Source organism: Nothobranchius furzeri, chromosome 10 (assembly GCF_043380555.1).
Source record: "Nothobranchius furzeri strain GRZ-AD chromosome 10, NfurGRZ-RIMD1, whole genome shotgun sequence".
Classification (NCBI taxonomy): Eukaryota; Metazoa; Chordata; class Actinopteri; order Cyprinodontiformes; family Nothobranchiidae; genus Nothobranchius; species Nothobranchius furzeri.
In genome coordinates, this window is record NC_091750.1 from 42515794 (window position 1) to 42526773 (window position 10980).

Here is a 10980-nt window from a genome sequence, read left to right on the forward strand (position 1 = left end):
ATGACGCACTTGGTTTCCTCCCCCCCACCCACATTTAGTCTGCCTTACGCTCTTTCAATGGTTCTCAAATAATTCCATTCCAATTGATCCATTGGAAATTACTCAGCCTGCTGAAATCCATTCCATGTTTTCCTGGTTGCTCTGCTCTGGCGCACACATGGACAGCCAGGGTTGCCAATAAATTAAAAAATAAAAAATACAAAGAGACCAAACCAAATTGAAACCGCGCAGGCTTTTTGAAGCTGGAGGAGTAGTCACTATCCCACAATAAGTTGTTTCTATGTCTGATCCCTCCACAGAAATGTACATCAGGAGATTTTTCACAAAGAAGCATAAAGTAGGTTAAAAAGTCCCAAACACACAGCCATCACCTGCCGGAGCCTGTTGCTCGCCGTTGCGCACAATTTATAACCTATAGGACATGTTGTGATCTGTGGGGGAAACTGGAGTACCCGGAGTAAACCCACTCATGCATGGGGAGAACACGCAACTCCACGCAGAAAGGCCGCAGCCGAATTTCGAATCTGCAACCTTCGTGTTGCGAGGCAACAGTGCTAACAGCTGCGCCACCATGCATTTCAGCTCCTGTGCACCGCCATCACCTGCTGCAGCCTGTGGCGCACTGCTGCGGGCCGGCTCCGATCCAGGAATGAGCTCCCCTGTCCCGCTGGGACGGTTTCAAACACTGCCATCCTCTGCTGGAGACCGTGGCGCGCTGCTGCGCCCACGTTGTTTATTCTGTTATTGTTACCGATACTTGTCTTGCAATGTGAAACGCTTGGTCTCAGATTTTGTAAGAAAAATAATGAAATTTCCCCCAAAATAAGACTTATAGTCCAGTGCAACTTATATATGTTTTTTTCTTCTTCATTATACATTTTATGGCTGGTGCGACTTATAGTCCGGAAAACACGGTACGTTAAAAATATTGAAAACTTGCTCAACGCAAAATATATTTTCATTAAGGAAATAACTTATAAACTTACCGATTTAATACTTTTTTATTCACAGAAAGATAGTTTTCATGAAAAAGCGCCGCAAACCTCCACACAAACTCCATGTGAGTTTCAGGTCGCTGGTGTTCCACAGAGTTAGCTCCTGTTGTAGCTAGGTAGCTACCTCCATTAGCTTAGCTCCCACCTCCGCATTAGCTTTGGGTTAGCTTCAGGTTAGCTTGTAGCTAGTTCGACCGGGTGTCGTCATTTGATCCCAGCCTTACAGCCCCACCCTCAGCTCCACTTCTCTTTTTTTTTTTTTTTTTTTACTTCTCTTCCCTTTTGTGGAATTGTCTGGGCTTGACGGAACCTGTGACACGGTCAAAATGGCGGTGGTGGCCACCTCCCATTTTTCCTCAAAAACCTGTTATTGGAGTCTTTGGAAACCCATTGTCCATATATCTATATGTCGATGAAGGGAACACAATTTCTCACAACACCTGACCTTCCGGCTGACGTCACCCCTCCTTCGTGTGTGAATTGTGACCACTTTAAGATCTAACAGAACTTGCTTGCTTCCTTCAGGACTGGTAGGTTGATAAAACAGTCATAATTATAACATTTTTTTAACTGGTAGAGTAGCTATAACCATCTTCGGTGTGCTCTTACTGTGTTTAGTTTCTAATTCCATTTTTGGTTCTTTTTTAAAACACAGGAAAGGTTTTTCTAAACCTTGCTAACGTTTCGTTTGCCGACTGCAAAACATCCTCAGAGCTGATGCTGATGGTGGCGTCACTTTCTACTCCGTTTATCCGCGGGCAGCAAAATTCAACACAGCAATATTATAAAAGAAGAACAATCAGCCATGACAGCATTATACAAAAATGAACAGATAATTATTCTACCGGCAGACAAAGGAAGAACCACAGTAGTAATGGACAAAGGAAAATATAAACAACAGATGAAACCGATGTTAGAGGACAAAAATACATACAAAATACTTAAAAACGACCCAACAGAAAGCATTAGGAAAAACATGAAAAAAATACTGAAGCCACTACAAGAAAAAGGCAAACTAACAGAAAAAATGTACAAACACTGGATTCCTACAGCAAACATAATACCAAGAATCTATGGAACTCCAAAAAACACAAACAAAACACCCCACTTAGACCAATAATAGATTGCATAGGTACACCAACACACAACATGGCAAAAGAAATCAGCAAAATCATTGGCCCATTATTAGGTAACACAGATCAACACTGCAAAAATAGCATAGAACTGGCAAAAGAACTAAAAAAGACTACAATAAAAGATAACGATATACTCTTCTCACATGACGTCACATCCTTGTTCACAAAAACACCAATCCAAAAAACCATAGACATAGTAGTTAACAGAATCAGACAGGACTAAACTTTACACAAAAGAACAAACCTCACAGCAGATGACAGCACAACTGATAGGACTGGTAGCTAACTCCACTTACTTTACATACGATGACACAATATACAAACAACTGGAAGGCTTTGCCTTGGGTAACCCACAAATGTGGAATGACCTTCCAAGCACTACCAGAACAGGGGCTTCCTTTTCAATTTTCAAGAAACTCCTGAAGACCCTGCTCTTCAGAGAGCATCTTCTTAACTAGCACCTTCCCTGCACCCGTCCCCCCTCTCTACCGTCCACTCCTTTGTTCCCTCCTCTCCATGACTGATGTCAAGTTGTTGTTGTTAGCCTCAAGGGCAACATGCCGATTATCACTTGTAAGTCGCTTTGGGCAGAAGCATCTGCTAAATACATGAACAAAAACCTGCCCGACTTTTATCATATTTTCTTTTTGACTCTCGAGATGCCTCTGATAAAACCTTCTTTCTGCCACTCTTTAGTGGGCTTTGAGTTGTTGCGCTTGGTCTTTTTTTGGTTGTAGAATCCATTTGCAGAGTTTTTCCTCTTCTATTTGAGGTTTTAACGCGGCTAGCAAACGATGCATTACCACCACCTAGCGAGCTTCTACTTCTTCTTCCAGTTTTGAAGTTTGTCGAGAATGCGCTTGAAGTGTCAATTTACGTCACATCCGTAAAACAGCGTGGGAAATTCGGTTCCGAACTGCTGCGCATTTTGCAGCGCACAGCCTATTTAACAAAATGGAATGATAAATGGATTTCATCATTCTTTTTAGTTTAAAATGCTTCATCACCCATTAGCTTCACAAGAATGAACATATATCCTATTTATTTCTTGTTTTTGGACAAATCCTGCCCCATGCTCCTTTAAGTTTGTTTCTCTTTAAATTACATCCAAACTGCAGACATGTTTGCTGTCCTGAGGCAACATGTTAACTAGCAGGCTAACGCAGAGCTAACTGTTACGGGGTCTGAATGCCCCGCCCGCCGTGAGTTATGTGACGTTACGGTGTAGTCATCCATGCAATAATGAATATTGATGTAGAGAAACTTGTTACATTTAAAATTTGCAAATGCGAGGTGATCTGTACCCGACTAAAAAGTAGCACAGTGTGATCTGTATGTCACAAAAAACGCAGCACAACAATGATGGTGATGTTGAACACTCTGCTCAGTCACTGGATTTGTTATCAGACTCTAAACCCAGAAATGGAAGCAGGCAGCAGACGGAAATGTCTGGGACAAATAGTTACTTTGTCCCCTAGTCAGTCAGTGGCCGAATGTCACTGACACAGCGTTATCAGCTGGGTTCTGTATGCTTGAAACCAATCAATGCAGGCACTGAAAAAATGGAGAAGGCTGTCCACCTTTTATTATTAATGTGTGGGGGGGCACAAATGGCGCTTACACATTAGCATCGGCACGGGCCCATACGGTACCGAACGGCACCGGAATTTGGTTTCACACACAGGTCAGATTTGCGTTTTCAGTTCCGAGGCAACTTTTTTTCTCAGACCTTCTCCGCAGCAGTCAGACTGAAGAAAAATAGAAGCGACAATACTGAAGAGAAATCCTGGACAAATACCTCATGAGTATGGGAGCACTTCACTCTAGATGCCATGAAAAGACGGGTGACCTGCAAAATATGCAAAAACCATCTAGCATGGCACGGAAGCACGACATCCCTAAGTGAACATTTGAGACGAAAACATGTGGGGGCTGATGCAGCAGAGGAAGCGCCAGCCCGGTAAGTAACAGAAAATAAACAAGCTAATTATAGTGGTCCATCACTACACGCCGACCAAATTTGGGACTTAGTGTTTTAGCTGAGTTCGTTATAGTGGATGTTAAACATGTTTTTTTTTGCCGCGTCAGTCTACGGTGTTCTACTTCTGATTGACTAGATGCAATCGTGAATCTCCTCCGTGTTGTGAATCATGCGCTTGCCAAATTTAGCACATCTGTTTATAAGAATGTTCTCGTTAAGAGAAAAACGGCACAAACCCATAACTATGTTCCTCATTCAAAAAAGGACAACTCCGCGGAGAAAAACATACAGACGAGCTGTGTCCAGGTGAATATAACGCGGCATAGTTGTATGCTTTCAATTTTTAAACACAGGAGAAATTCAGAAAATCATTTTTTTTACTATTATAAGGCTGTTTTACTATCTAAGGCTGTAAAACGCCTCGCAACACATTTTTGTCCAAATAAATGATCACTGTATATTGTTAATTAATTCAAATAATATAATATTGATTTAGTGTTGTAGTGTGTGTGCTGCTTTATTTTATATGCGTACTTATTTCAGTCTATTTGTGTTTCTCATGAAGAAAAAAAAAACAAGCAACGATGGACAACTACATGGGGAACAAGACACTCACCCCCCAGCAATGCCTACCACTTACAAACTCTATTCTAGATTCTACATTATTTTTTTATGGAATTTACCTCTGATATTTTGATGCCAAAAAATTATTCTGGACTGATATTTTGCACTGTTAAGCTCATTTTACACTGCTGACTGTGTTCATGTGCAATAAAATAGATTGCAGTCAACTGCACAATTCTCTTATGTTTTTCTTTTTCTTAACTGAAATGTATTCATCACTTGTATAGGTTAAATAGCTAAACAATAACAAACTGATTAATCGATTAATCGAAAAAATAATCGACAGATTAATCGATTATGAAAATAATCGTTAGTTGCAGCCCTAGTGTGTGTGTGGCACAAGATTATGAGGACACACACAGCAAATTAATAAAGTAATGGTGTTCAGTGTCTCCAAAAGCAACACAGCTCGTGTCTGCCTGTTGTTTACCTTGTGGAGCGGACTTTCCCTCACGTATTAAACTCCGCCCACAGGCTCGGAGATTTCCACATTCTTGAGAAGTCCCTCGGATTTATATGTGAACACTACACCACCGCCCGTTCGAGACCGAACTCACGCCATCCAGCCCGATCAAACCCCGACCGTGCTGACGCTAATGTGTAAGCGCCAAAAGAGGCTACACTCACACCCAGGTCTCTTGACTGTATGTAAATAATGTTAACGCCTTGAGTCTTCCTGCACCTGGCAGGATGCTTACTGTTTCTGTGTGTGTGTAAATATGGTTGATGCCTGGCTGTCTCCTGATACAAGCAGGCTTGTATGTAAATGACTTGAGACTGCTTTTAATGCCCAACACTGAGGAGAAGGATTCAGTGTTGAGATACTAAAAATGTGAATGAAACCTACCTTTGTGTTGTCCTTGACTCCTCCGCAAATGCACATATAAGGAGAGTCATCAAACAAAGGTGCTGTCAATATGCAGTGGCATTTTTAGAGGATTGCCAAAAAACAGACTAATTAATTTAATGCTTCTTTTTTCCATTGTAGCAGAGAACCACATCCTGATATCTAAAGGTCACAAATAAACATATTTTCACCCATGTTCACTAGGAAAATAACATTATTTGTTTTCAGATGGATGCAGAATGTCTAACATCCTTTTCTGAGTTCAGAATGTAATTGACCCTACTTCTAACCGTAGTAGATCATCTGCTAATGCACTGTTTTACACAGATGAACTCCTTTTTCAGGTCATGTATGGTGTTCTAGTGGCTTGTTTGGTGGTGCGATCTATTTTCATTGTTACATGGTAAGTTTGCCAAAAGTAGATCCAAATTGACCATACCCATATCATGCTCATGTGGTGGTTTTTTTTTCCTTTTAGGGTGTACCCATGGCTCAGGCCACTCTCTTACACCTCCTTAGGCATCTTCATGTTGGGGTTCCTGCTGTGGAACATCGACAACATCTTCTGTGACTCATTAAGGTGGTCATTTGTGAAGTATAGGAGTTTGTTTCTGTCATGTATAGGTTTGATCAGAATTAATTAAATTAAATTCTTTGATCAAAGAAAGTTATTCTCTTGTGGAAAAACTCAGGAGATAACAAAAAGTCACTTGAATCTATAAAAACTGTTTTCCTGACAAAAAATATTAAGAATTCTAATCCTTTGTAATATTTACTGTTAAATTATGTTTTATTCTCTTTTTTCAACCCAGAGCCAGCAGGAGAATGCTGCCCCCTGGTGTTGGAGTCCTGACACAGTTACATGCCTGTTGGCACATTTTCACGGGTCTTGGATCCTACCTGCACATTCTTCTCAGGTGATGCTCTTATTGACTTAGGAAATTACAGTGTTTCAGTTAGATGAATTAAGTTACCCCTCCCTGGGCTACCACTTTACAATGGTGGAATGGTGTGCGTGTCCCACTGATCCTAGGAGCTAAGTTGTCTGAGGCTTTTTACCTCTGGTAGGGTCACCCATGGCAAACAGATTCTAAGTGAGGGATCAGAAAAGAGCAGCCCAAAGACCCCTTGTGAAGAAAAATATACATGGAAACAGTATTTCCTCACCTGGACGCAGGTCACCGGGGCCCCCCTCTGGACCCAAGCCTAGAGCCAAGAGCGGTGGCCTTGGCAGTCCCATCCTTGGCTACAGAAGCTGGCTCTTGGCACGTGGAATGTCACCTTTCTGTTGGTGAAGGAGCCGAGTCGGTGTGCAAGGTTGAGAGGTTCCGACTCATCTCAACGCGTGGCTCTGGCTCTGGAACCAGTTTCCTTGAGAGGGGCTGGATACTACCACACTAGAGTTGCTCCCACTGAGAGATAACAAGCGGCATTGGGCACACTTAGTTGCCCCCATCTTGGTGCCTGTACGCTGGGGTTTACCCTGGTGAACAAGAAGGTAGCCTTCCTCTGCCTACGTGTGGAGGGACAAGTCCTGACTGGTTTGTGCTTATGCACCCTTTTTGGAGACCTTGGATGGGGTGCTGGAGAGTGCTCCTTCCGTTGACTTTCTCGTTCTGCTGGGGGACATTAATGTTTAAGTGGGCAAAGACAGTGAGACCTGGAGAGGTGTGGTTGGGAGGAATGGCCCCCCGATCTGAATTTGAGCGGTGTTTTGTTATTTGACTTCTGTGCTAGTCATGGATTGTCCATAATGAACACCACGTTCAGACATAAAGGTGTCCGTATGTGCTCTTGGAGCCAGGATACCTTAGGCCACAGTTCAATGATCGACTTTGTTGTTGTTTCGTCTGATCTGCGGCCGCATGTCTTGGACATTAGGGTGAAGAGTGGGGCGGAGCTGTCAGTTTACCACTTCCTGGTGATAAGTTGGCTTCGATGATGGGGGAGGATGCTGATCAGACTGGGCATGCCAAAACGTATTGTAAGAACATCTGGCAGAGTCTCCTGTCAGAAGGAGGTGGTTCCCGTATTTAAAAAGGGAGACTGCATGGTGTATTCCAACTACTGGGGGATCACACTTCTGAGCCTCCCTGGTAAGGTCTGTTCAGGGGTTCTGGAGAGTAGGGTCCGTCAGATTGTTGAACATCTGATTCAAGAGGAGCAACGTGGTTTTCGTCCTGGCTGTGAAACACTAGACCAGCTCTATCCCCTTAGGGGTCCTGGAGGGTACGTGGGAGTTCGCTCAACCAGTCTACATGTGTTTTGTGACCTATTTGGAGAAGGCGTTCAACCGCGTCCCACAGTGGGCCCTGTGGGGGGTACTTCAGGTGTATGGGTTACCAGGCCCTCTGATACGGGCTGTTAGGTGGCTGTATGACTGGTGTCTGAGCTTGGTCCGCATTGCTGGCAGTAAGTTGGGCTCTTTCCCAGTGAGAGTTGGACTCCAACAAGGCTGCTCTTTGTCACTGATTCTGTTCATAACTTTTATGAACAGGATTTCTAGGCACAGCCAAGGTGTTGAAGGGATCTGTTTTAGGGGCCTGAAGATCGCGTCTCTGCTTTTTGCAGATGATGTGGACCTGTTGGCTTTATCAGAACGTGATCTCCATCTTTTGTTGGAGCGGTATGCAGCCGAGTGTGAAGCAACTGGGATGAGAATCAGCTCCTCTAAATCTGAGACCATGATCTTGAGTCGGGAAAAGGTGTATGGGTTACCAGGCCCTCTCCGGGTCAGGGATGAGGTCCTGCCCCAAGTGGAGCAGTTTATGTACCTCGGGGTCTTGTTCACAAGTGAGGGAAAGATGGAACGCAAGATCGACAGGCATACTGGTGCTGCGTCTGCACTGATGCGGGCGTTGTACCTGTCTGTCATAGTGAAAAGAGGGCTGAGCCAGAAGGCAAAGCTCTTGATTTACCACTTGATCTACGCTCCTACCTTCACCTATGGTCACGAGCCTTGGGTAGTGACTGAAAGAACAAGATTGCGGATACAAGCGGCTGAAACGAGTTTATTTCGTGGGGTGGCTGGGCTCTCCCTTAGAGATAGGGTGAGAAGTTTGGTCATTCGGGAGGGTTTGGAGTAGACCTGCTGCTCCTCCACATCAAGAGAAGCCGGTTGAAGTGGCTCGGGTATCTGATTAGGATGCCTCCTGGACGCCTTCCTGGTGAGCTTTTCCGGGCACGTCCAACTGGTAGGACACATAAAGGGAGGCCGAGGACACGTTGGAGGGACTATGTCTCTCACCTGGCCAGGAAACGCCTTGGAATCCCCTGGAGGAGCTGGCCCAAGTGGCTGGGGAGAGGGAAGTCTGGGCCTCTCGACTTAGGCTTCTGCCCCCACTGCCCAACTCCGGATAAGCAAAAGAAAATGGATGGATGGAAATAAATTACACTAAAATAAAAATTTCATCTTTCTGTAGCTTGCAAATCAGAGCAACCTACCTCAAGTACACACCAAAAGTTAAGGTAGGCTGGTTTTAAATCTTTAATTAGATGTCTTCATGTTGTCTTCATGTGAAAGCCCCTTGTGCTATCAATTCATGTTTTTAAAATGTATTAAATATTAGGGATGTAATAATGCACCGAGAATCGATTTAAAATCGCTGCAAACTAGTTAAAATATCCATTGTTGTAGAAAGAAGGAAAATCGATTCACAGCGACCACAAATATTACGTAATATGGCATGCTTGCTTGTGCCAGACATTGGCCATGGTGCTGCTAATCAGAACAGAGGCAAATAGGGATGCAATGGATCAGCAATTTATTATTATTATTATTATTGATCTGTGATCCATATGGATTGGTTCAGCAGGCATGTGGTCCAGATCAGTCACGCAGAGGTTGTAGGTGCTACCTGTTTAATCCAAAGTAGAAACGCACGTCAAACAGTGGTCATAACGAAGGAGAGGAGCTTGAAAAACTATAAGGCAAGCAGTTTTAACATTTCATCAGCAATCACAGCTTTCTGTAACTCCTGCTTTTACAACAAGTTGCAGAAATAAGTGTTCTACAAAGTAGAGAGCATATTTTCTGTTTTTCTTGTTCTTTCTTTCTGCTGATCCAAATAACAATCCGATCCGTGACAGAAAATCGTGATGCAATTCAAACCGTGAGATTTTTCATCAGTCGCACCACTAGAGGCAAGCATGGCTACAGGAACTTTGAGATAGTGGATGCTCCAATCCATATAAAATCAACAGTGTGTCAGCGTTTTGGTTTCTCCATGTTTACAAAATGAAAAGGGTGAACAAAATACCATCAAGACAGAAATCGGAAATAATAAATCGGATTTGTGAACTTAAAATTGGGAATCAAATCAAATTGTGGCTTGAGTGAATTGTTACATCCCTAATAAATATGTTTTATCACCATTTCGCTTTGGTAAAAAGAAGAGATTAAACCAGTTCTCAAAACCTTAAATTGTATCTGACATTCAGCTCATGATGACTGAACCATACTTGTGGATCTGACCTTTCTTCCAGTTTCTGTTTGGAGTCTGGCCCACGATGCACATCGGACCACAGAAGAAGAATTGAAATGAAAGAATAGGACTAGCTTAAAGATGGTGACTGCCAGATTCAGACACTGTTGGCACGGAGACCTGCCGGTGCTGCTCACCAACTGCTGGGGCTGGTCAACACCAGAAAAGCCCTTTAGCAACCACTTTATTCTGCTGTAGGAAATCACTACTTCCAGTATAGGACTTAGTCAAACTATTTTTTTTTCATCAAGCATAGCTTATTAGACTAGTTTTATCTAATTTTATTATAACATAGATATTTTATTAGCTCGGCACGGTGCTACGACCCACTGTCCTGGCAAACATTGATGGGTTTAAGGATACTTAAAATGTGCATTTCCTTCAACATTCTAAGTTTAGTTTGACTATTTAATGAAGACATGAGAAAAAAATTAATTAGACCTTTTAATGTTTAATATATCATTTTATAAAAAAGTACCCGCTTCAACAGACATATTCAATTTGATCTCTTTGTCCATTTTTGTGTGGGATCAAATTCACGATTACCTTAAAAAAAATCTGGTTCTGGTTTTTGTTCTACCTGATTTTGCTTCAGTAAAATGTTTCTCCCTGACCCAGTAGAGCTCGACATATCTGCCCATGCCGGTGCTGGCATGTAGACGAAGCCAGTCCATCGATGGCTTATATCGAGATGTTTTCTGCCTTATCTGAAAGTTTAATGAAAATCAAACGAAAGTTTTTTTTTACTCAGGCTCATGTCGAAGACTGTCATTTATTAGTCGAACCACTGGTTTTATATTACAAGTAATTTTAACAACAGCGTGAGTTTAAAAACAAACTGAGACCTTTCATGGACCTCAGTGCTGAGGAGTCACATTCTTAAGAAGGATGGGATCACCAGACATGCTAACTG

General features: G+C 42.8%; 1 protein-coding gene across 1 annotated transcript in view; it reads left to right on the forward strand.

Annotated features, from left to right (window-relative positions):
* The window catches only part of acer3 (alkaline ceramidase 3), a 33415-nt gene extending 23159 nt beyond the window's left edge, over nt 1-10256 (forward strand). The window contains exons 7-11 of the mRNA XM_015960141.3: nt 5928-5986; nt 6062-6163; nt 6396-6500; nt 9006-9051; nt 10069-10256. Of these exons, the coding sequence (XP_015815627.1) occupies nt 5928-5986; nt 6062-6163; nt 6396-6500; nt 9006-9051; nt 10069-10122 (366 nt within the window). The 3' untranslated portion in view covers nt 10123-10256. The remainder of the gene's footprint in view (nt 1-5927; nt 5987-6061; nt 6164-6395; nt 6501-9005; nt 9052-10068) is intronic.
* The last annotated feature ends 724 nt before the right edge of the window (nt 10257-10980 follow it).